General features: G+C 43.2%; 3 protein-coding genes across 5 annotated transcripts in view; 1 reads left to right on the plus strand and 2 right to left on the minus strand.

Annotated features, from left to right (window-relative positions):
- Positions 1–1,293, minus strand: part of CUL4A (cullin 4A) — a 34,272-nt gene extending 32,979 nt beyond the window's left edge. Inside the window, exons 1-2 of one of the 2 annotated variants that reach the window (XM_063149916.1) lie at positions 1,090–1,293; positions 475–590 (exon numbers count right to left, since the gene is read on the minus strand). In XM_063149916.1, the coding sequence (XP_063005986.1) occupies positions 475–590; positions 1,090–1,255 (282 nt within the window). In that variant the 5' untranslated portion in view covers positions 1,256–1,293. Of the gene's footprint in view, positions 1–474; positions 591–1,089 lie in introns of those variants that run through there. The other variant, XM_063149917.1, reaches the window with a different exon arrangement.
- A 916-nt stretch (positions 1,294–2,209) lies between these two features.
- Positions 2,210–14,775, plus strand: PCID2 (PCI domain containing 2). 2 transcript variants are annotated; one of them, XM_063149920.1, is made up of 14 exons: positions 2,210–2,336; positions 3,792–3,881; positions 4,445–4,518; positions 5,207–5,272; positions 5,816–5,857; positions 6,340–6,394; positions 8,004–8,107; positions 8,746–8,821; positions 8,943–9,084; positions 10,094–10,194; positions 12,192–12,265; positions 12,429–12,554; positions 12,764–12,887; positions 13,859–14,775. In XM_063149920.1, exons 1-14 carry the CDS (start codon positions 2,301–2,303, stop codon positions 13,949–13,951), a joined length of 1,203 nt encoding a protein of 400 aa, XP_063005990.1. In that variant the 5' UTR covers positions 2,210–2,300; the 3' UTR covers positions 13,952–14,775. The 2 variants fall into 2 exon arrangements, with proteins under 2 accessions (XP_063005990.1, XP_063005991.1); XM_063149921.1 differs by lacking the exons at positions 2,210–2,336; positions 3,792–3,881; positions 4,445–4,518; positions 5,207–5,272 and having other exon boundaries at positions 5,825–5,857; positions 8,008–8,107.
- Positions 14,776–15,295: 520 nt separating this feature from the next.
- On the minus strand, positions 15,296–25,589 carry PROZ (protein Z, vitamin K dependent plasma glycoprotein). Its single transcript, XM_063149919.1, has 9 exons — positions 25,563–25,589; positions 25,313–25,469; positions 23,587–23,750; positions 22,211–22,235; positions 19,264–19,377; positions 17,856–17,987; positions 16,536–16,621; positions 16,332–16,455; positions 15,296–15,822 (listed from the first exon to the last, which is right to left on the minus strand). Exons 1-9 carry the CDS (start codon positions 25,572–25,574, stop codon positions 15,311–15,313), a joined length of 1,326 nt encoding a protein of 441 aa, XP_063005989.1. The 5' UTR covers positions 25,575–25,589; the 3' UTR covers positions 15,296–15,310.
- Positions 25,590–25,914: the final 325 nt, after the last annotated feature.

The following is a 25,914-nucleotide window of genomic DNA, read 5'->3' on the forward strand; positions in this document are numbered from 1 at the left end:
GTAACAGTAATCTGAAATGTGGATAAAGTGACAGTTTGTTGCCTACTCAATCAAGATTCCTTTTTAATTCCCCAAAAGGTATAGAAGTATAATATTATAATGTAATAATATCAAATACTTCAATATTACTATTTACAAGAGACCATAGTATGTACAAAAATCATCACAAAATATGTAACTTCTTAACCCTGTTAAGAGTGACATCCTGTTTTCAGCATGTTGAGTGGGCAGAGTTTTGAAGATACTATGACTTAGATCTCAGCCCTGCCCAGGAATAGCTTTCTGTGCCTTCCAACAGAAACTGCTTTTTCATAGGCCCAGATCATGGTAGCTCTCGGAGGAACTGATAAACAAAAACTGACTAGAAACAGAGTATCTAGCAAAGCTTTTAAGAAATCAAAATACATTATGCTGAATGCATGCCAAAGCAGTTTACTTGCAAAAAAAACGAAACCAAAACCTGACGTAGCTTACCTGGTAGAGCTCTTCGAGGTTGTATTTAATAGAAATGCTACTCTGTATTGCTCTCACCGCTTCATGAAGTTTCTGCCAGGTGTCCTGAGTGTAATTATCTGGTAATTTGGGTCTTTCTGTGAAGCAAGACACAGGTAGTTTGAAAACGGCCACCCAAGGGGAGCCTGCAGCAGCAATGTCTGTCTCCCTGCTGCTCCATCAGGTTGTGCCAAGCCTCTGTGCTCTTGGCCATGTAACTCTGGCACTCTCAGAGGGGTCACTAATTCCACCCGAGCCTTCGCACGCCGCGCTTCAGCCCCCGGCTGCGTGTTTGACGCCCGTGTTACTTTTAGCGAGGCAACCACCCTGCCTGGCTTTAATCAGCGCTGACACTAAGGTGGCTTCCTGCCCGCTCCCTACGGTCGCTGCCCCCGCGCCGCACGGAGCCCCACGCGTGTCCCCGGGAGCCCTGACACGGGCACGGTGCCGGCGGCGTTATCAGCCCGGCGGCGTTATCAGCCCCGCCGCAGCCGCCCCTCGCCGATAGGGCGGCGGGGCCCGGCCAGGGCCGCAGTAAACAAAGCTCGGGCCGAGCGCACCTGCGAGGACAGAGGGCCCGGCCTGCCCCGTACCCACCTCTGAAGTTCTTGATCACGAGTTTCTTGGAGGAGGCGGTCGCGCCTCCGCCTCCTCCTCCCCCTCCCGGGGAGCGGGTGGCGGTCAGCGAGGCGGGCCTGGTGAGCCCGTTCGTGTGTCCCACCAAGGCCGACAAGTGCGACTTCTTCTGCGGCTCGTCCGCCATCTCCGCCCGGGGCGCCGTGTCCGGCCGGGGCAACGCGCTGGGCTGGGCCGGGCCGGGGCCGGCTGGTCCCCGCCTCCGCTCCCCTCCTCCTCCGCCGCCGCCACCACCCAGCCGCCCTCCCCCACTGCCCGCGGGCTGCTGCCAAGTGCCGCCGGGAGGAGGCACCGATAGCCGCCCGCCCGTCTCCGCCCGCCCCGGCGGCCGGCTCGGTGCGGCTCCGGCTTCGAGCCCGTTCCCGAGTCCGGGCGGCCCGCGGCGCTCGGGCAGCGCCAGCCCCGCTCACAAGATGGCTCCCGGGCCGGGGCAGCCTGCCGCCGGCGGCAGCAGCCCCTCGCTGTGCCCCGCTTGCCCTGGCTCTGTTTGCTGGTACCCGCCGAAGGGTGGCCGGAACAAAGTGCCCCTTCCCGCCCACAAAAGCCACCAGCCCGAGAGGCCGCCCGCGCCCTGCTCACCGGCACCTGCCAAACCCAACCGAGCCCAGTGGGCACGAACATGGAGCGTGTCCTGGTGTCACACATCTCCCTGGCGGCCGCGCCTTTAGGAGTCAACCCGCTCGGGAGTTTAATGCTCAATTCAACTTTTTCCACCCGAGTTCACCGCGATCCCTCGCCAGCGCTCCCGGTGGGCAAAGGAGCTAGCGAGGAGAAAGGGGAGGCGAGCCTCCATAGCACTCCCGGGGAAGTAACCGGAGTGCCCCGCCACTGGGCTCCTGCCGTACGGAGGGCACAGCCCGCTCGCTGTCCAAGCCGAGGGTAAAGCGGCAGCACAGGTGACAGCAAGACCTCAGCGCGCGGCGCGCCCCAGCGCACGAGATTTACCTCTGACGCGCGCCCTCTGCCCCGCCCACCGCTCACTCCCATTGGCTGTCCGAGTGAAGCCACGCCCCGGACCCGCCATGGGCGGGGCAGCGGCCGCTGGTCCGTCACGTGACGCTCGCGGCCGCCTCCGCCGCCCTGGGCCGCGCCGGGATCCGGAAGCGCGCGGGAGTTCCGGGGCTCGCGCGGTGACACCGGTGTGCGGCGCCCGCCTCAGCTCCGCTCCTTCCATGGCGCACATCACCATTAACCAGTACCTGCAGCAAGTAAGCACGATTTTTTAAATTTTTTTTTAAATTAATCTATGGGCCCTGTGTGAGTATGCGGGTTTGCTGTAAATGTGGTGCCTTGGTTAAGGAATAAATCACCGTAGGATGAGTGGGGAGATATATTCATTCAGTGTGCGTGAGGCACCCGCCGTCTGCGTGCCAGGGATGTGCCTGAAGAGTGTGGGGGTTTCTGAGGTCATTTATGGGTAAGAACGGCCAGGAGGGCTGTGTGTGTAACCAGGGCCAAGTGCAGCTCAGGGATTTCAGGGATGCGGGCTCGGAGATGCACAGAAGTGCGGACACAAGTGCTGCCATGGATGGATGGATGGGGTCAGGAGCCGCAGGGGTTCCAGCTGGATGTCAGTGACAAACCCTTGTGTCCCCGCTCTGCATGGCTCTTGCTGGACCGTCGAATTCTCGTCGCTGTTACCATCCTACTTCATCTGGCGTTAGTTAAGGCACAAAAAGAAAGTAATTGTTTGGGTCTTAGTCTCCAAAAGTGGAGCGTCTGAGATCTCCCAGGACAGCGGTCTGTTCTGAAAAGTCCACGTTTTGTTAGGTTGACGCTCCATTGAACTCCATTCAAGAGGAAAAACTATCTTGCAAACATAAAATTATGTCTTCTTTTTCCTGAGATAAAAGCTAAACACAAATTTCTGAAAGAGTTTAAACAGTTGATTTTTCCTTTTTTTCTTGCTATTTTAGTCTATGGGGTTTTTTCCCATTTGGTATGAGTATTCCATACCTCAAAAATATTTATTTTTCATATTGGGAGACAAAAATAGGACAAAGCACAAGCAATGGGAAGGAAACTCTTAAGAAGTAATACCTGAAACTATCTCCATAACTGAATAAATTTCCACCTTGATGTCACAATAACCTGCCCAAGCAGACTGCTTTTACAAGGAATTATCTTTAGCAGGAAGCAGAATTAAACCATTCTTCCACAGAATATAACATTTACAATCTTAGCAGGTTTCAAAAGGATTTGATACAGATAGAATATCAATCTAATATCAGACATTGCTTTTGGAATGATATTTACATGTTAAATCTTCCTGTCTTCATTTTAAAGCATTTCTCAAAGATTGCATCTTTACATCTGTGTTTGATGCCTATAAGTCCAACTGTAACTTTAAAAAGCTGAACCAAATCTGCTGTTTTACAGTGCTAAACCCATGTACATACATATGCTTGCGTCCTACAAATAAGGAAAAAAACACAGTGGTGTTCTCTCTACCTTCTCCCTGAGACCTTTTTGAACAATAGGTGTATTGGAAATACAAAATTATTTATTCAGTTTTAAGCCTTTAAAAACTTGCATTTGATTTGATATTAATATGTATGAGCAGTGGTAACTCGGTGGTGGCTGCTGTAGTTGTTATGTTGGTTAAATATGTTGTGTGCCTGTTGCTGGATTTTATTCTGTAATGTGACTGTTTACTTTGGTAGGTGCAAGAAGCCATTGAGACCAGAGATGGTACATTTTGTGCAGAATTAGTTTCATTTAAACATCCACATGTTGCAAATCCAAGGCTACAGGTGAGGATGTGTTTTTTGACCTTTTGTTTTACTTTGAGTTTTCCCAGCTCTATGTGTGGGTCCCTTTCCATTGGAGAGAAACCTCAGAAATCTGTTTCACAGGCTGAGGTAGGATCCCCATGTAGGCTTGCTTCCCTTTTCTTTTTACAAGGATACTATATATAATTTTTGTTTTCTGCTTGGCTCTTTGTGTTCCATTTTGAATTGTTTTATGGACAGATGCAGTTTTGAATGTCCTCTCTGACCAGTATTAGTTGTTAGCATAGCACCATGGAAGGCACTGTGGACAAAAAAGCAGTGAGTGGTAAGGGCTTGGTGTTTGTGTGTTTTGGATGCTTTTATTTAAGGCTGGCTGTTCAGGTTCTGGAGACAGAATGCACACTAGCAATTCATTACTCTGGGTAGGATTGTTAATGTAACTAAGTTCTGGTAGATGCCTACTAGAGGTCCTGTCCAACCCTGGCAAATCTGTGAGAACTGCCATGACAAAATATGCATATGATGTTCTGTTTCTGGTGCATTGGATGTTCCTCTAATGTTTTCTTGATTTATTCTACACTTAGCTTCCATCTCCAGAGGAGAAGTGCCAACAAGTTTTGGAATCACCGTATGATGAAATGTTTGCATCCCACTTAAGGTAAAGATGGGCCCAGAATGTAAAGTCAGTTGTGAGGTGTGCAGCAGGGATGGGGAAGGATATCCTTAAGTTCACTTTCCTATTTTAAAGGGCTTACACCTGAAAACTTGGTATTTATTACTCTTATAAATAATGCTAGAATTGCAGGAAATAAAGACTTTCTTTCTCCTCTCCACATAAAGTTTGCTGTATGTACCTGGCTGTCATCTGTGTATGGCCATTGGCACAGCATTGTCAGTGCTTGCTGTTTCCCCTCTGCCTACTAGCTGCACAAGAATTTAGAGTGAAATAAGTGAAGGAAATAAATATTTTTAAAAGGGAGTTTTAATGATAAAAGTACTCTTGAAAGAGCTTAGTATCTAAGTAATTCTGTGAGGCTTTTACTAAATAATTTTCTGCATCTAGTCTCTTTCAACAGTCTTGAATTTTTAAAATTTAATCTTTGTGACAGTGTCAATAAGTATTAGCTTATGTAGAACAAATACCTATTCATCTCTAGCATCTGTTTTCTACAATTATCAATCTTAGTGCTCTATTAAAATACTTGTGCCAGTGTTTTAGGAATGCTTCTAGTCATATTCCTTTGTGCTTTAAATAACCTGTGAAACTTCATGCCTGGTAGGACACAAAAATAAGTATTTCATTTATGTATATTTTCTGATGCACTAATGCACCTTTTCTTTGACAGGTGTACTTATGCTGTTGCAAACCATGACTTCATAGAAGCATACAAATGCCAAACAGTTATTGTCCAATATCCTTTTCCATAAATCTTCCATATTGTTTTCAGATTAACTTCTTGTAGACTAAGTTCTCTTTATGGTTTTTAAAAATCTAATAGAATGTGGTCTGCTTCCCAATACACTTCAGTTGTTTAGGTTTCTGAGCAAGGAAATCCAGATACATTCTTCTTCCAGCTTTCTATAGGGTTAAGGAAGAATGTTTTACTTGGCTCTAAAATAGAATATTAATTCCTCCCAGAATATAGGAGAGCCTCAAGTCATTATGATACCTTGCAATTTGTACGTGGCTGGAGGGGAAGATGTTGATAAAGAAGCTTCTATCTTACCTCTGCCAGTGTTCCTTACTGCTGCTGCCACTCAAAGGAGTGCATGGCTCTGCTTATGTTCTTCCATGCTGCAACTCAGCTCCTCAACTTCTTGATGGTGTTTTGATTTCTAGTCTTTCATGAAGTCATATATGGTACCACTATAAGTCATATATGGTACCACTGAACAGCTGTTTCTCAAATCTGTGCTTTGTTTCATGGCATTTTAAATTTTCCTAAATGCAGTACATCTTTCCTGCGAGCATTTCAGGCACATAAAGAAGAAAATTGGTGAGTACATGGTAGAAAGCTACTAGAGAATAGCCTCATCTTTTCCTAGGATAATACCATTGGAGTCAAACTAAAATTATACCTCTAATTTTATTTATCCCCAGTGATGCTAAAGTTAAGCCTAATTGGCTTTGTTGCCTGGTTGAGTTTTCATGTCCAAAGTGTGGAATCTAAACATCTGAGCTTGATTACATAGAATGGTCCATATGTAAATACATGAGTGATTTGTTCAAAGAGAAGTGGAATTTTATTAAAGCCACAGTAAAAAAGACTTTAGACATAATTTTTGTAGTGTAGGGTTTCTGAAATGCTGAGATCTTGAAGAACTGTCCTTTTAAGAAGTGCATTCTTCTTCACTTAAAGATTAATATATACTTTTCTAATTGTATGACCAACTAACAAAAAAAAAAATTGCTTATTTCTCATGTCTTACTTATTGCTTGATTTGCACCTACTAAGTATACTCAGATTTTCTTTTCCAGGGCCTTACCTATTATGTATTCTGTAGCCCTGGATCTTCGAATTTTTGCTAATAATGTAAGTAGATCTGATTAACAGCCTCATTACTTTTATCTGTTTGGTATTTCCACTATAGAAATATTTTTACAGAGTTTGTTACACAGTCTAATTTTGCTCAGTTCTCTTTAACTCATTGTTTCGGATTTTGTGGACATGCTAAATTCATCTGGTCCTATTGAAAAGTGAGGTTGTTCAATCTGTCCACCTCCTATTTGCAGATGAAACTAGAGGAGTTCTGAGGATCTGAATGCAACTCCCAGCAGTTGCTTAGAACTTATGAAGGGATAAATATTTTCTTTATTGAGTGGCATGTGGTGTAAGTCACTATTTACATGTTTTCCCTGGCATTTGGTGGAAATTGGAGGTATCACAGACAACCAAGCTGATCCAACCATTCACCAGATCTGAAGAGGGAACTTTCTGCTCCCCTTTTCCAGATGTGTGCACCACTTCTGGTTCTCTTTGGAGCCCTTGGTGAGCCCATACAGCTGCTGACATGCTAATAATCCCCAAATTTACATTATTTTTCTCAGGCTGGTGAATTAAAGTAGCTTGTGTAGGGATCTATTGAGAACTTGTAGGCCAAGGTAAGTGGCAGAGTTGTGATTTTGTTCACCTGAAGCGTTGAAGCTGGGGTTCAAGTGAGGTTAGGGTTTGACAATATCCAGTATTTTCCCCTCATCACTCTCTCATGCCCACTTACCCACAAAACCACATTTGGAATGCTTGCACAGGGAGTATTTTTTGTGTTTGTGACTGCTTTGCAACGAGTCTCAGTTCTCAGTTTGAATGGCGGAAATCCATCTCTCTGAGATGCATGAGAAAGGGTAGTGTTGAATCAGTCATGCTGGAAGTGTTTAAACTCTATCTTCTAACCTTAGTGTATTCAGAGGATCTGGTTTCAGAGAAGACTTCTGCAGTAGGATGCATTTCCATTTCTTTTATTTATGTTTCAGCTAGTGAGAATGCAAACGCTGTAATAAAACTTTCTAAAAAGCACATAATAAATCTACTTGCTATATTTTTTCTGTTGAAGTTCTCCATTAGTCAGTGTGTGGATCTTTCCCATATGTTGACAACTGAATTTTTTTTTTTTTTTCCTCTTTCTGCTGTAACATATGTTTTATCTTTCTTCTGGAAGTCTCAGGTCCCAGCAGTGTGTGTCACTACTGGAAACTGTTGAATATGGTTTAGAAATAGCATCTAGTCTTTGTGGCTGTGGAGAGAAACTGAATTATAAATTCTAAGACTCAATTCTAAAACTTGATAATTTCTAAAACTCCATAATTTTTTCCAGGCTCTTGGTCTTTGTACACTCGAGTTGAAGTGTTAATGCTCCAATTCAGGTGTTAAACCTGAATTTAGGTTTCTGAGAGCTACATTAAGCTGAGTGATACTAAAGGTAATAGTGATCAGAGCTATTTTCCAAGGATTGTCCTTCTCTGCATTGAGTCCAGGAGCCTCTCTGAGTGTTTTCTTTTGTTCTGGGAGCTTGACTGCCTTCTAGATTTGGGAGATAGCAGCCATGACAGATCTCTTGCTATAATACTTTATAAAATGCTAAATTAAAATTAAACTTTGCAACCCAGTGAACTATGATGTAGAATTGCATATTGTTTCTTGCTAGGCAGATCAGCAGCTTGTGAAGAAAGGGAAAAGCAAAGTGGGTGACATGTTGGAAAAGGCAGCAGAGCTGCTGATGGGCTGCTTTCGAGTCTGTGCCAGCGACACGTAAGTGAAGGTCCCCCTGCTGCACTTGCACTAGAAAATTGCTAAAAACTTCATGAACTTTGCTTTAGATTTTCCCATACTTGGACCATATATGGGTCTTAGAATGAACACTTCTGAGGCTTGTCTCTTCTCATTTATTGTCTTAATCTCTTGACTATTAACTGCAGAAGGAGAACCCTCACTTCAGGTTCAGCATTCCTAGCAGAGGTTGTTGGGAGGGACTGATTATTTCCCTGTTTCTCAGGAAAGGTGATTAATGCTTTAATTGTGAAGTTTGCTCCATTAGAATTAATTAGATGGAAAAGAGGTGGCTCTGGTTTCCAGTGTTAGCAATTTTAACACTTCTGAAGTGGAAAAAATGCTTTTTTTTGGGTCTTTCTTTCATCTCAGGTATTATAAGCCACTGCTGTGCTTGTGTATGTTATCTGCAGACTGGAGTGAGGACCCTGATGCAGATGAATAATATTCTGCATGACATCTTTTCATTATGTTGAGAAAATATATAGCAGAGCTACACCTCTGTTTACCCTAAAAATACTATGGAGTGAATATCTATGGCATGAATTTACTGTGAGGACAAAGCCATTCTTTTCTTACAATGTTCAGTACTAGCAGATTTTTCTTTTTCCTTGTGACAGTCGAGCAGGCATTGAAGACTCCAAGAAGTGGGGCATGTTGTTTCTTGTGAATCAGCTGTTTAAAATTTATTTTAAGGTAGGCTTCAAGTCTGGTAAGCTGTGTTTTGTATTTCATATTCTAAGTTAAACCCACCCTGTTTTTATATGATGCCATCTATCTGCATGCTGATTAAAATGCTATTTTGTTTTTTCAACAGATTAACAAGCTCCATCTCTGTAAGCCCTTAATTAGAGCAATAGACAGCTCAAATCTGAAGGATGAGTACAGCATGGCACAGAGAGTCACCTACAAATACTACGTGGGACGCAAGGCCATGTTTGACAGTGACTTTAAGCAAGGTACTGTGAGCCAGTTTAAAGTCTTGCTGCTTGGCATGAAATCTTGCTGGAGTTGTGTGTGTGAGACTCAGAATTGCACTGATCAAAGGAAAAGTTATGCTGAAAGGTCCAAGCCCACAGGCTGACTCGGAACAGAGATGAGGTTACATCACACTTCTAATTGTAGTGTATGCCCAGCTTTAAAATATTTGTGTCACTGAAGCTCCCTACAGTCTTATACATTATGTGTGAGCATCCAAAAGAATAAGTTTGTAAAAGTTTTGCAAGGGAGCCTTCAAATCTCCAAGTTGCTGTGTGCTACATAGGAAATCTTCAGCAAACTGTAGTGTAGCAAACTCTAGTTTCTCGATCCATTGATTTTGGAAGATGTACAAACTGCATTTCCTAATTTTCTAATAGATTTTGCTTACAGAAATGCTTCTAGAGCTAAGGGGTACAGCTTCCTCACTAACTGCAGCCCTTGACCAACATCTGTTCTGGAGCTGGCTCTGTTATTCCAAACTGTGTTCTGCCTTTCAGGCTTATCATTTTTTTTCTCTATTGGTGGAAGCTGCAGAGAGATTTTCATGCTGTTATGCTGTGTGGTCTCACTGGCCCATTTCTGCAGCTCAGGAGATGTGGGCATTACATTCAGCTTTCACCTCTTGAAGAACCTAATCTCAGTTTAGGAAGTAGAGTGTATTACCAGCACTTCCTGAAATTCTCTGCTTCTGTAATAGGAGCACAATAACATTACTGAAATTAGCTGAAAAATCCAATGTTACTTGTAACTGTAATGTCTGACATGAAGACCTTGACGAGTTTTCTTTGACTTTCTGAAGGAGAACTTACCTTTCTAGTAATACTTTGTATTTTGTGTGAATCTCCAACTTTATGTACTTTGAGTGACATGATTCTTTTTTATGCAGATTCAAGTGTTATGTGTTCAAGAGAGATAGACATTGAGCACAGAGTTTGGGTTACAGCTTTAATCCATTTTTGTGTTGATTTGTGTTACCTGTGCTTGCAGCTGAGGAGTATCTGTCGTTTGCCTTTGAGCACTGTCACCGATCCAGCCAGAAGAACAAAAGAATGATTTTGATCTACCTGCTGCCAGTAAAAATGTTGTTGGTGAGTAGATGCTACTTTCCTGAATAAGGGGAAGGGGTACACATGCAGACTAGAACTGATGCTCAGTATTTTCTTGGTTTTCCCTTAGTGGAATTCAGAGGCTATTTTACCCCTGTAAGAGCCAGCAAATGCACTCCTTGTTATGTGAGGGCAAAAACTGCTGAGTTGTCATTTACAGCAACATGGGAAAGGAGATAGGAGGGGAAATAACACAGCCAAACAAAAAAAACCCCACCCCCAAACAAAACCAACCCGGCCCTCCTTTCCCCCACCTTTCTCCCAACCCCTCCTAAGGGTGCAACCTGATCTTACTACTTTAATGAAGGTATGTTTGAATTCTTTGGAGAGGCTCTCAACAATGTGACTTCTGTCTTGTAGCAGAGTGTCTCTCTGCTGATCAACTGCACACAAAAGCCAGGGAAGGTGTGGATTCAATAGAACAAATTTGTCTGCCTCTTTCAGCTGCTGGAAGAAAGGAGGGTGTGCAAACAGATGTCTGAGGACTGTTGAGAGGGGTTTGCCACAGCTACAGCCTGTCTTTGGCTTTTTTATTTGTACCTCCTACATTTTCCCATTCAAGGCATGTCAGAAGGGTCATGAGGCAGAGCATTTTGGTTCTGAAAAATCAGTGAAGACTTGTTACTATTTGATTATTTCATATTTCTGTTAAAAGAATTAAGCACCTCTGTTTCTTGTTCCTGTTTTTTCCCATGTGCTGTGCTAACATTTGTGTATCCCTGAATTAGTGGATTATGCTGAGTATTAATTCATTGTGAGTGAGGGGGCAGGAAGTAGATTTTAGAGTTTCCTGTTCTGGCCCTGTTCCCAAAGTTACCCATGTAGAATGTTATCACCTGCCTTTATTGAATTGCCATTTTCCACCTTCCCCCTGACCTGTTTATGACTTCCCTGCTTTTTCCTTTCAGTGCTCCCTTTCCAATCCCTTGCTGTGTCAAGTGGGTAAAGGGGGAGTATAGTGGGTATGGTAATTAACTTCTGTTTTCCTTATTTATTTGTTGACTTTCTTAGTGGTTGTTTTCAGATCAATCAGTGGTAGGGTTGATAAAGGAAAAAAAGTCTTCCTAAAAGCTTTATTAACAGACTTCCTAAATCTTTGTCCCAGTCCCAACTGGGTGCCCTAAACTGGTTGGTCTGTTAGTGCCTAAAATTACTGTGGCTTTTCTAAAGCAGTTTTAGTGTACAAGAGGCATTAAAGAAACTAGATAAAGGTCATTGTATTTACAGTTGCTTTTTTTAAATCAGAGCCCAAACATTAACACTAACTCCAAACTACTAAAATAGCTTGTGTGTTGTTTTTTTTTGTTCCTAACAGCTCTCAGTAAACCTGCAGCTCAGTTCTGCTCTCAGCTAATCCTTCGTCCAGGAAAGGAGTTAGCAACAGCATAGGATGATGTAACTAAATTTAAAGTCTGACCAAGTCAATGTGCATTCTGATCTTTGCTGTGCAGGGGATAAAAGGCAAAGTTTCTTTTTGATTCTGTAGATGGTTCAGTTAATTTTGTTTCTTTAAATTTATTGGAGGCATAGAGAAGAAAAAAAATCTGTTACAGACTGAGATAACACTTGACAAGGCTGAAGCACTGCTCATATTCCTTTGGAAATGCTTGGGATTCCTGCAGTTCTTCTGTTTGTAGATTAAATGATACAACTGTGACATAAAATTTGGATCTGCCAAGGCCTCGTGTCACAGGATCGTGATTCTACAAGTTTGATAGTTGCTCCCTAATATTAAATAAACAATTGTCCTAAATCATGATAAATCAGTAGTTATTGTGACTTGAGGTGTTTGAGAGAGATGAGGGGGTTGTCTTGCAAATACTTTTATTCACTTCTTATTTTGTAGCAAAAAAAAAAAAAAGTGGTTAAAAATTCTTTCTTTCTCATAACAATTTTTTTAGCTAGATTTTTTTTACTAGATTCTATTTAAAATGTATTTAACTTTACCCTGGAAAACTTGGACACCATTTATTTTTCAGGGCCATATGCCAACCGTTCAGCTCTTAAAAAAGTATGACCTTATGCAGTTTGCTGAAGTAACAAAGTCTGTGAGGTATGATGCTTGCTTTTCTGCTTTGTGTTCAAAAAGTATTAAGTAAAAAAGTGGTTTTTTGGGGTGGTTGAGGAAGGCTGGGGAGGCATATTCCTACCAAGTCACACTTTCTTTTCTCACTGGTGTGAGACCTTCTCACTTTTTAATTTCTTTATCCTTGCAGTGAAGGAAATCTTCTCCTTCTGAATGATGCTCTAACAAAGCATGAGACCTTCTTTATTCGATGTGGAATCTTTCTTATCCTTGAGAAGCTGAAAATCATCACATACAGGAATCTCTTCAAGAAAGTGTGAGCATAACAAAAACTGCATTTTTGGAAAAGCAGATTTAATATGGTTTCACCTGGGACTGGGGTAGAATTGTATATGCTCCTTAGTTTTCTCTGAGAGAGCTGACTTCCTGTTAAGGTGAATTATTGTAGAAAGACCATTTTTCTAAGAAACAGAATTTTAAAGTGATTATTTCTCAATAACACATTTTTCCTGTTGTTTCTTTCAGATATTTACTGCTCAAAACTCATCAGCTATCTCTAGATGCTTTTCTGATTGCTCTGAAGTTCATGCAAGTAGATGATGTTGATATTGATGAAGTCCAGTGTATTTTAGCTAACCTCATTTATTTGGTAAGTGCTCACCACTTGTTGTCTGGTGCTTCCACACTTCTGACAGTGAAAAATATTAGATAGAGAATAATAGTTTATGACAAAAAACTCATCAGTAATCCCAGGTTTTCTTGTGTTTTTTTTTTTTTTTGAGAGACTTCTGCTCAAAGTAAAATGTTTTCATTTGCCCTGAGGACTTCCTCTAGTTCCTGCCTTTTTTTTGCAGGAATCAGTTAAAATTGAAGTTGAATTTCACATTAAAAATTCAATACTGACATTTCCGTATATGTAGAAACATTGATTTAAAAATACAAACCATTCAAGTGGCACCAAAAAGATTTGTTCTGCATTTGAAGTAGGAGCCTCTTGGTCTTCTCAAATTAGAAAAAAACAGAGCTAGATTTCTTTGGTCCTGTTCCACATTTTGTCTTTTACTCTAAGTGAATCTCAACTGCTTATGAATGGATAAAAGCTTGAAATCTAAATATTTGTATTAAATCAGAAGTTGTGAAGCATCATTGTAGTGTCAGCAAGAAAATTAGCCACTATGTTTCTGAAACATTATTTGATGTGGTCTAGGTCACTGGGAGATTTCTTTCACTATGCTGAAAAGGAAGTACTATGTCATTTAGTTTATTAGGTATTGAATGCTAATTGGTTAAAATTCTCATTTTAAAGTGAACAAGAGTGACTTTAGAAACACTTTTGTGGAGCTCTGTCTCTTGGAGGCAGTGTAAGCAGAGCCATGGGCTTACATGGCAGGAGGCTCTCAGTGTGACAGCACCCTTGGTGCACAAACAGGGTGGTGGCTCCAGCCTTGTGCTGGCTCTCCAGGGTGACCCAGGGACCCTCGTGGGTATTTAGGTGCAGTAGTGCAGTGGTGAGAGAGCACAAACAGCTCTGCTGTGGTTAGCTTGTAGCAGTTTGCTTGGCTTGTAGGGATTGTGTTTCCAGCTCTAGGTACTAACTCTGCCTTTTTCTCCCTCTGCCAGGGTCACATCAAAGGCTACATATCCCATCAGCATCAGAAGCTTGTGGTCAGCAAGCAGAACCCATTTCCTCCACTGTCAACAGTGTGTTGTTGAGTGTTGCATCTCAGCCATGCAAGTGCTCTTCAGATACTCAGCTTGCCCAGTGGAGCTGCTCCCAGTGACCCCAGGAGCACTGGCAATGGCTTGGTGCATGTCCAGGACTGAAATACCAGGAACTGGCTGTGGCTCCTTTCCCAGAATGGCCAAGGCTGCCAGGGTTACAAAGTGCATTGAAATGAAATGTTGACTTTGAAATGGTTGTTTCCACCGGCTTTCTAGATCATTCAAAGTATCTCATGAAGAAATAAAGCAAAGCATTCCAAATTCCTTCCCAACTACTTAAAAGCTTTTATAAAGTACTTCATGTTACTATTTCTGTGTTTATCCTTCATAGAGAAGTATCAGCCTTTGTTACTTGTGTTAATCCATTCTTCAGAGTGGAAGTAGTGTTTTCTTACATGGTTTCCATTTTTTTTTTAAGTCTCAATAATTTTGCTGGTATGAAATACTCTCTTCAAACTGTCTTTAAAAAAATAGAGAAGTGTTTGACACCAAAAGCTTTACTGTGTCAGTAATATATATGGGTTTGAGTGGTAGGTGCCCACAGATGGCTTTGTGATTCTTTTTAATTCTGGTCATATTTTGTTTAATTTTTGTTATGATGAACAAAAACTCATGTAGCTAAATTATCCATACTCTGTTTTATTTTGCTTCTGGGGAAAACACTACCACTGGATCCAGTATTTTAAGTGTTACTACCCTGGGGGTTGGTTTGTTTGTTTGGGGGTGGTACAATATAACTTTATCCAGACTGAGATTTTAGTTTGGGGGTTTTAAAATTATTTTAAAAACAAATAAAACATTTATTTTTTGTTGTCTTTGATAGTTGGGTTTTATTTTACCCTCTCACTGACATGGGCATCATTCATAAGGGAAAACATGGATTCCATGTATGAGGGGAAGCATTTTTTACTGTGATGAAAATGTCAAGTGCTACTTCAACATAGACATTTAAAAACTTGACATTCCCTGTGTCTTTTACGTTTTACTTGTATGGATCCTGAAAAAAGAATATGAATTTGCTGAATCAAACCTCAGGGTACTAGCAACATTTGAAATCACAGAAAAAATATTCAACATGTTTTGAGGTTTAGGATGAACAGTTCTGGGAAATTTTAAATCAGTTTTTAGTTCAATAACTAGGTTTACTGTATCATGACTCAGAGTACTGTGTGTCAGCAGAAGGAAAGACAAACAGGCTTTTCTGTATAAACTGGAGTTAAATACATGTCTTTGTTGCAGCTTCCATTGCTGCAAATAGTAGTAGAGTCAAATGGGAGTACTGGCTGCATCCATATGTTTCCTTGCAATGATTGGTAGGGGCTTGGTGCTTGGGAGTTGGTTGTGTTTGTCTTACTTTATTTTTTGTTTAACCCATACCATATACCTTGCAGTGTTGGTGAAAAGCAGCGTTTCCCAGTCAGTGTCTTCCAGTGGCCAGGATCCCAGGATACCAGTCAGAAACCATGTGCCCTTGTACTCAGTAACCAAAAAGCTCCCTCCAGCCAGGTGTTTGTGCACAGCCTCCTGGAGGTGCCCACAGAACTGCCTGTTTGTGAGGCTGACGTTGAGGATTTGCTTGCAGTCCTCAGCAGGCAGGTATGAAACCTGCAGCTCTTCGCCTTGAAGTTCATCCCCCTCCACTCTCCAGCCACTGACTGTAGCAGCCAGTTTTGGAATTAAAACATGTTCTGCAAAGTCTCTCTCAGGGGTGCACACAGGAAGGTGGGAGCTGTCACATTCAACGTGCTCTTGAAGTTGTAGCAATGCAATGTTGTTCTCACCAGTGTCTTCATCGTAGCGGATGTGGATGTGCTTCTCCCTGATCTGCATTATCTTCCCAGTTCCACTTGTTCCATTAGGCCCTGTGGAGCAATGACATTTGTCTGCTCTTAGGAATGGTTTATCAGAGACCTGAAAGCTGCATGCAAGCTGCCTGGTTGTGCTGAGAAACACGTGCAGCTAAAGGCCTCTTCCTCTGCAGTAAAGGGAAACGAGGAATAATAACACTGGCAGCTTTTTAATGCTGGTAGGAGCATGAATAATTTCAGCAGTAAGCATGAATATGCAGCACTAACGTGGATTTTGGCATGAAACAAGTCACTGCTAAATCCATCATGTTTAGCTGATCTCTGAGTGCTGAGTTCTGCTCTGTGCTCAAGAGGTATTTATCTCTGCTTGCCTTGTAAAGGGGAATGGGGGGTAGCTGTAGTTCTAGCTCAGCTACTCGACTCGAGGTGCTTCAATGAAATAACATCATATATTTTTCCTTTAACGATATTTTTATGCAGCAAGAAGTTTAGTAAGCTTGTTTAAAATTTAGGTTGTCAATACTGAAATGTGCTGCAGCAAGGAAAAATGTTGGATCACCTACCAGAACCAACCCTGATTTGAAAATGGCTGTGCAGAAGGGCACACTCTGCTGTGGTCAACACGAAGTTACTTTTTAGCAACACTCCTCCACAGAAGCCTTTCCCTTCTGGGTTTAGCAGCAGTACCTAAGAAAATGCAAAAAAACAATAGATAGCACTATCCATGTGAGGGTAAAGTGATGGGTTTCATGAATTGCGGGGAATACCTGCCAAGGAAATCGCTCATCACTTTTCTTCCTGGTTTCACTTATAAGGTTATCACTGTCTTGAAGTCTGCCACATGCACATGCATCTAACAAATGAATTAAAAAAAAAAAATCGAAACTTCATGCTGTATCATTTCAAGATAGCAGTATCATTTCAAGATAGTTAATACCTGCAAATGCCTACTGTTCCACCCAGACTTTGGGATTCTGCTTTTGTGCAAAGAAAAAGGAGAATGAAAAATTCTCAGCTGGTGAAAATTGGAATAATTTCTTTGGCAATTGTACTCATAATAGTTTAGCAATGGGCTGAACATGGTCACTGTGTTAGGCTTGTAGTGATCAGGTTTCACTGTGCTTCATTGCACTAATGAAATGAGGCTTCCTCTCCAGCCAACTATTAGCACATCTTACTTTTTCATCTTTGTAGCCTGTATTCACATTGTGTCAAATACCTGAGAGCTGTGGCCCAGCCTGGACAAGGTAAATGCTGGTTTTTCCTTGTTACAGCTGCCACTCTAGGGACATGCATGCCTTTTTCATCTGGTCCAAACAGCACACATGCTTTTTGATTGGATCACCCAGTTACCTGCATTTGTCACACTTCCACTTGGTTTAGGTTTGGGTCACACACACTGGATCCTGCTCAGGTGAAGCTAAACCAGAGGGCACCTTCCACGTGCACACAGCTGCCTGGTGCTCAGTCCACAGGACTGAACTGGGCCAGTTTGATGTAAAGCCCATCTGAAGTGTGCACTGAGTGTGGACATCGGTCTGTCACCACCAAAAGTGTGGCTCTACAGCTGAACTCCTATTTGGCTGCCCCACTTGTGCTAATACAGACACAGGTCTAAATATACCGCTGTGTAGACCTGCTTTGTAAGGGGATGAAATTGAATGAGATACCTAATATGGGACTGAAGAACTAAAAAGGGCTACTGTTTCAAGCTAATTAAATTGGCAGCAAATGTTTCCCTTCATTTATTAGACCATGGGTCACCTGATAGGAATCAATTGAATTTCATTCCCAAGCAAACATGTTCAGCAGAATTGCTCTTTACTAAACACAGGAGTGGAAAACCTGGTCCAGTGAGTGATGTGTAGGGTGGTGCAAGCCCCCTCTGCTGATTCCTACTTAAACATTCTGATCAAATAGCCCTTCTTTTGCCATTACTTTGGCTTCTTGGGTGGTGCTCCCTAGTTTCCTTTTTCTGCCCAGTAATATTGCTTTAGGCTCAAGGCAGGCTGATCCCATCTGTTACATGCTGGCTTGCCCACCCAGCCCTGAGCAGGTGCCCCCCTCACCTCCATGCCCACACCTACCTAATGCAATGCACTGTTTTTTATCCTTCCCCAGCTCGTAGCCATCAGCACAGGAACAGCGGTAGGAATCCCTTCCTGGATAGCAGAAGTGGTCACATCCTACCTTTGCTTGGTGGTGACATTCATTTTTAGCTAAACAGAACAAGCAGAAGAAAAACATGGAGTATCCTTTCATCGCTTGAGTCCTCTGGTTTTTTTTAAATTCCCTTTGTGTGGATGTGGGCTGGGACTCTGATTGGTAGTATTTACCACTGGGATGTTTTTTCCCCTTGTTAAGCAGAACTTGGAGGGAGCTGAGTCTCTGCAGCATTCACAGACTCATTGCAAACTGTGCTCCCCCTGCAGCACACACTGCACCTCTGAGTTCTGGGAAAGGGTGCCAAGGGTTTTTAAACAAAACACCAAGTATGTGCAGCAAGGGGAGCTGCTGCACCTTATGAAGACAAGTATTGCTGGAGGAAGAAGGCAGCTAAGGTTTCTGGTTTTGACAAAAACCTGTAGCTCTCATTTTGCATACTTGTTTGATTTTGCATACATCAGCTACCAAAGACAAGAAAAAGAGAAAGGGAGCACGAACTTCAAGACATGCTCGACTTTGCATAGCTAAGCAATCACTTAAATCTTTAGCACAAAGTAAATGTTATTTGATCTAGCTCATAGGTAGCAAAAAATCTTGTATAACAGGGCTGCCTAAGGCTCTGAGATGATCTAGTTCACAGCACTGGTCCAAGCTGTGTCACCTTCTGTGCTCCCCAGAAGCTGGTCACAGTCACACCCCTTATACACAGAGCGACCCTGCCTTGCTGCAGCCAGGGCGTCTCCCACCCCAGGGGCCCTCTGAACCAGCAGAAATCCTGATGTCAGGGCTGGAAAGTAGAACCTGGCAGATATAAAAATGTAGTATCTGGCCTGGGGTTTTCCTGTGCCAGAACACATCTGTTTTACTTTATGCTTTTCACTTGCACTGGAAACAGTTTTTTTTCTGGAGTCCTTCTGTCCTCAGGGACTGTCTTGTGGGGGTGTGTGGCCTCCGAGGCACCAGGGTGCCTGGGAAGCCACCCTGTCTCTGCAGCATTGGTCCTTCAGGCCTGGGACCACAGCAGGACAAGCAGCCAGGCAGCGCAGGTGGAGTGGCAGGGCTGGCTTTGGGGTGTACCCATGAGGTGGTTTGGTTTCAGCTCCTTTGCAGCATTCCCAGATAAGGGAGGCTCAGGGCACAGGGACAGCCTCTGGAACCTCAAGATTCCATGTTTTGCAGGCAGGCAGCACACATCACCCTGCTCTGCCAGAACTGTGTGTTTTACCCAAAACCATGGGAAGTGGCACCATGGGAGAGCTGGGTATGGCTTCATGGGGACAGCCTGTGACAAGATGAGGTGGGGCTCCTCAGAAGGGGGCAGTGCCTTACCAAAAGCACAGTTCTCTCCCTCGTAGCCCTCAGCACAGGTGCAGGTGTAGCCACGGATGCTGTCCTCACACACACCATTGTGCTGGCAGGGGCTTGAGGAGCACCTCCTGCCGCCTGAAGAAACGGAGAGGGAGGAGTCAGCACCAGCACAGATCCCAAATGACACAGCCCCAATCCCAGCACATGAGCTCTTCAGAGAGGTGTTGTGAGAGCAGCTTGAAGGGAAATGGGCTAAGTGCCACTGAACTGCTCCTCAGGCGAAATTTTAGCTCAAATCTCCTTCCAGAGGTGCAGCCCCTGTCAGAGAGGCCGGGAGCTGCCCAGAGCAGAGCCTCCTGCTGGAGGATGGACGCTCCGATTCAGGAAAAAGGACTGAGTCACAGTTCCTGCTTTTTTACAAATGTGACATAAGACTGGTGTTTTAGGTCTCCCACGTTAAAATTGATATGTACTGGATAGCAAATCATCAAAATTATAGAGCAAGTGTACAGCAAGCAACATCAAAACAGGAGGAAATATAACTTTTCTATATCTGCACAATTATCCTGCAGCAGCTCAGACACTAGCAAGCTTGCTCTTTCTGCTGAACTGAGCATTGAAACAGGAGGGTGTCCTCACTGTGACTGAAGCACCAGGCAGAGCTGCCAGTTTCTCTTCAAGCTGCCCACAGGAATGACTCCTAAGCAGTTTGAAAACATGAGCCAAGTAACAACTACTTATTATAGACATAGGCTATCAGTGAGCAAGCCAGGAGAGCCTAACCTGGGACGTGCTGTCCAACCTTTCTAAAAATTAACACCTCATCAGAAAGGTTAATTCAGTCAGCAGGCTGCCCTACCTTATTTTGGGGATGGAAAAGTGAAAACTCTCCCAGCTACTGGGAAAAAAACACCATTCATGATCTGCCTAGGCTATGGGCACACATGTGTCTTTGAGTGTATATGTACTAAAATGCTGGCTGAAAGAGTTAGCACCTTCAACCCATCTGCAGCCAGATGCCACCAGCATATCCAAGCACAATGCAGGCCTCCAGAGAGGGTTTTTGGGTGAATTGGGGGAATCTCACCTGCACAGCTGAGCAGGCAGAACTGAGGAGCTGGAGCTAGGGAGGGGTTACCCCTGCAGCCTGAAGCAGTTAGATGGATTCAAGCCTCTGAAATCTGTGCTGGAAAGAAAATAAATCCAGCACCTAGCTCTATTAAAGGAGGAAAGAGAAGATTCAAAGTATAGAGAAATTGGCCTGGTTTCTGTTACTTGCAGGCTATGGTTAAACTGTAAGCACACAGCAATATTAAAAGGAGGGAAGTAAAAACCAACATATATTTTTCAAGATCAAATAATTCAAACCATTTAATTCTAATCATATTATAGAATAGGGACCTAGGGGGAATCAGTGAACATCATAAAATAGAAATGTCTCCAATGATATTGTCGTTCAGTGAGCAGACTTCTATAAGGCTTGCACAAAACTTTTGAGAAGTGATGTGTAAAGAGAGATTGGCAATGGCCAAGTTTATACTGTTGATAAACGAGGGTCAGGGACAAGTGTGAGCTCAGGCAAAGTGCCCTGATAGCAGACATCCAGCAAGGTGCCACTCCATCAGTTTTGACTTGAAGGGACAAAACAGTGCAGAACAGAGCTGGGGGGTGACCCAGCAGTTGGATGGGTGCTCAGCCTTTATAATAAATAAAAAACAAACAAACAAACAAACAAACAAATACAAGCTTGCTCTTGTATTCACAATGCAGATTTATCCACTGCACCCTGGACTTCCAGGGGAAAGCAACCCAGATACCAGAGGTCTAGAAAATGAGATTATTGGAAGACAGGATGAAAAAATGTGTTTGTTTAGCAAGGAGGAAAAAGCCACTTTTCAAAGGCAACACTCTCCAAAATGTTAGAGAGGACATCACAGAGAAGGAAACACACACTGCTGTTCTTTAGGAAGGAGACAGAACATATTGCTTTTAATTACAATAAGAAAGCCATCCCTGAGGCTGAAGTCAATAATGTGTCCTGACTGTGGCCAAGCTTGTTTGGAGGGACCATTCTGAACTGGTTTCCCTTCTCTCATCCTAGGCTAGAGAGGAAGCCTGCATGACATGCTTAGTACAAATATCCAATGACTCAAATTAGAAACTAATCCCACCCTCACAGAAGTAATAAAATGCCAGATATTTAGCATCATTCTTCATAACCTTTATAGCACTGATGGGATTCTTTTATGCAGTGGTTCCCAGGACAAAGTAATTTAGTGGCTTGAGCAGAAAATTATTACTGACTGCTGGTTTTGCCATCTCCTTTTCCACTCTTTAAATCTAAGACTAGAAATTAATAATAGCTAAATTAAAAACAAGAGAAAAACTTGATGAAGCATACAAAAAAAAAGAGAGGGAATAGGGCACAGTCATCATGAGCTGGTGCCACAGGCCTCCTGTTCAGGTGGCACTTAGTTACATCAGGCCCTCCTCAGCTTCCACAGATTTGTGTCTCACCTTGGCACCTGACAGAGAATGATGCAATCCCACTGTGCAGAGTTTGTAGACAGCTCAGTAGCTTTTAATGTCTATTTATCTTGTCCAGGTTTAAGTGCTAATTCTGTATTTGGGAGATTTTGCTGGTAGAACTGTGCTGTTCTATTGTATCAGCAAAACATACTTTCTCATGTCCCAGGCTCCTTTTCAGATTCAGTAAAAGAAGTAGCCTATTTACTATGATAACCTTTACTCATCTTCTACTTTTATTGTTTTTGCAGATTTAAATGGTTTTCGCTATATATTGCCTTTTAAAAATTATTTCACATCAAGAATTTTCCTTCTGCTTTACTACAGACATGACAAATAGACACTGATTGCTTCTCATAGAATAAATTCTTAGAAAACCAGACTGAATCATGTTCATAATGTGACAGTACCATGAAGGAGAGAAATCAAGAGGCCAGCTTACCATAGTAGATATCCCAAAACATTTTCTGGGTGAAAAAACAAAAAGGAAATTAGATTTTAATTCCCAAGTAATGTAATATGTCATAAATATTTTGCTAAATCAAAAAACATGCTATGAGAGAATATATACAGTGGTTTAATGTTTACAGAGTTGCACAACTATAATGTGCTGCTAGCAAATATACACATGAGAAGGGAGGGGCTTTGCCTACTGCTTACTTTATGGTTTCCTAAGAAGCTGTACAGGAAAATAAACACTTCACAGGCCAGAGAGGAACAGCTGGATCCTTTAGCAATGCAGCTTCCAGAAAACACTGGCTGGCTATTGTCTGTCTGGCGTGCAGCAGCCTGGGAAGGGACCCCATCCTGTCCCATCCCCCTGGGCCCTGGCAGGTGCTGCTGGAGGCAGAGGGGTCAGCAAGGGCAGAGCTGTGGGCACCGCTGCTGGCCACCTCCACCCTGTGCCCTGCATCTCCCTGGGTTCTGCAGCGGACCCTGGAGCAGCTTTCCCCAAAGCCACACCTCTGCCCATCCCTTCCCCAAAGCACCACAGCTGCCCATGGCAGCCCTACAGCTCTTTCCTCTGCTTTCCCTGCAAGCAAAACTCCATCCAGGTTCCCATTAAAGGGCACAGCATCCATCTCTGTATGTCTGGAGAACCCTTGGTGCAAAGGAATTTGCAGCTAGAGGCTCACCAAGTGAGCCTCTCTCTATAGGTCCCACAGCTTGCTGGTGTATTGATTCCCTCTGTCCCAGCCATAAAATCACAGAATGGTTTGGGTTGGAAGGGACCTTAAAAATCATCTAGTTCCAATCTCCTGCTGTGGGCAGGGACATCTTCCACTAGACCAGGCTGCTCAAAGGCCCATCCAGCCTGGCCTTGAACACTTCTAGGGATGGGGCATCCACAGCTTCTCCGGACAACCTTTTCCTGTGCCCCTGGAAAGAACTAACCCTATCATTTATTTCCCATGCTGCATGCATTTGCATAAAGGCATTTCAGTTGGGCCCTGATGAACCCAGTTTACTGTCTGGAGTGGCTGGAATTCCTTTGTGCTGCCCTCCAGGTGCTCTTCTTCACCTCCTGGTCCCTAAGGGATGCTGATGCTATATTTCTGTGTGTAGTCAGCAGCCACATGATTTACTAACACAAGCAGCATGACACATCATTTTCTGGAGAGGACTTGAACAATATCAGAGCTGACCTCCTCATTTCCATTTTGACCATGGAAGACACCTGCTTGCTGCCTGCTGAGATGGCAAATGCAGAGATTTCACATGGAGAGAAACCCAAACAAATGGAGCAGTCTTGTGTTTCACAAGTAAAATATCGTAGCAGCAGTTTTAAATGTGCACGCAGGGAAACAAAATACTTACAAGCATTTCATCATTCTCAAATACTTCTCTTGCTTCTTCATGTGTACATCTCTCTTCTAGGCATTCTCTTTCCAAGCTGCCTTGAAGGACCTCCTCCAGAAAGATGGAACTGGCACGTCTCTGTCTCTTGATAACACTGTTTGCATCATGAGCTGATATAAATACTGCAACATTGAATGACAAAACACTAATATAAGTACTTAGGTTAATTTCCTTATATACTTCTGCCTTCTTTTTTAAGAGAAATAATTTTGGTTGATTTGGGGTTTCAGCCATATTAAACTTACATAGTTAAAGAGCTCTACTGTCTTAGCCCAAATTCACCTGAGGAGTTGAGAGGTTTTACTTCTGGGGAATGCCTGACTTGCTCCCAGGCAGGGGGAATTTGAACCCCTTCCTGCACAAGACATACAGAGCAGGGTGTGGTGGCACAGCCAGGGAAAGGGGGAAAGCATTATTATAAAAGGTAAAGGCTATTTTGTGACTGCACAGGGGTCTCAGATGCATTGGTACAAGTGAGTATTAGTGGTATTAAGTTATGGTGGTGGATCCAAACTGATGCTCTTTGGTCTTAGTTCATGGCAATTTTTTTTTGCTGAGAAGTAAAGCCATGACATGGCTGAGTTCTCAATCAATTCTCTCTTAAGGGAAGTAAATAAAACTACCCATCAGCAATGCTCATAGCTAAGAGGGCTATATCCCATACCACTGTTCATGTGGAAGACACTGTAATCTTTCAGATTTGAGTAAAGAGGAGGACAGACCAATTAACAGATCTTAAAACTCCTTTTTGCAAATGACACCTCCATCAAAATCTGCCTGCCAGCTGGGCAGCTGGTGCCAGCCTGGAGCCTCATCTTCCCCATGAAGCAATGTGTGACCATGTGTGTCAGCACGTGTTTGCCAGTCCTTCTGTGCTTGGAAAGTAAATGTGTTGGGGCACGGGATATTCAGGTTTTTTTTTCTCTTTTATACAGTGTTTGGGGACCCAGCACTGCTGGTTGAAGTAATCAATAACCATAGAACTGGGAAAAGTAGGAGCAATAGCAAAATTATTCCAGCACTGTGTACAGTTAAGTTATCTTTTTGAAGGATATCCTATAAGCAACTGTCTTGCACATGATATTAAAAAAAGAAAAGCTTCATGACTGTGTTCTGCATTTTAAATTTTATCTGACCCCCCAGCACATATTTCCTCTGTGCAGTGGTTCTGCCACATCCAGCACAGCTGGCAGTGAACTTCTGCTGCAGGGTGTTTTGATTTTCTTAAGAGAACACCACCTTTTTCTCCCTTGCCCGGCTCCTCCTTATTTTTGACAAACCATGGAAGATTAATACAGAAACATAAACTTCTTCAAGCTGTAACAACCATGCATATTGGCCTCTTCCATAGGACTCTCTCATTTTTATTTCAGCAGCAATAGAAATATAAAACAAAATTCGCTTTAATACCTGGGACACACTAAAAATTGTAAGGAAAGACAAAATATTACCCTGGCATAAATGATGGTACTTCAAAACTCCATTGCCTCATTAGCTTACAGCAGTTTTCACTTAGCTGCATGAAATAAACAGCAGAAATTTAAAGAAAATAAGGCACAGACTGTTTTCATTGATTTCAGTCTGTGCTACAAAGTAAACATATACAAGATAAACAATTACTGGGGTTTTTAGAAAAGCAGCAGCACAAATCAGAACCAAAGGAGCAACAAAAGGAAAGCCATACCTGCCTGCTCTGTCTGAGGGAAGAGGGCAGAGAGAAGGAAGAACATCATCCAAGAGCAGCTTGCCATGGTTACCCTCTGAGCCTCAGGTGCCTGCCTGCATTCCTGCAGCTCCTGTGGGAAATGGCCGCAGCAGAGATGGTGAAGTTTAAAGTCCACCTGCTCATGAGAAAACAAAACCTCTAAGGGCAAATCACGGCTGCAATGTCAACACATGGGGGAAAAAACCCAAAAAACAAACCCAAAGCAAACCAAAGAAATCATTGCCCAGCTCAGTAGCACAGCAGTGCCCTCCTCTCCGTGCCCTGGCCGACTGTGGGGCCCTTTGCCAGTGCCAGTGAGAGCTGCTCTGGGATTTGGGTGCTCCTCCCATGCCCAGCACTCACTTACTGTAACACAGCGTGGATGGAGAACAGCACGAACACTTCTTTGTGCCATACCAAAGCACAGGCTGGGCATTGACCTCAGGGACCAATTACAGGACGTGGCCCTTTAGTACATCCCCACAAAACATTCACTGAGTGGCAATGAGCAAATCCCACCAGCTTTTGGAGCAACCAAGCCCACAGACTTAATTTTCTCCCCCTAGGGATGCATCTGAATG

This window comes from Melospiza melodia, chromosome 2, assembly GCF_035770615.1.
Source record: "Melospiza melodia melodia isolate bMelMel2 chromosome 2, bMelMel2.pri, whole genome shotgun sequence".
Classification (NCBI taxonomy): domain Eukaryota; kingdom Metazoa; phylum Chordata; class Aves; order Passeriformes; family Passerellidae; genus Melospiza; species Melospiza melodia.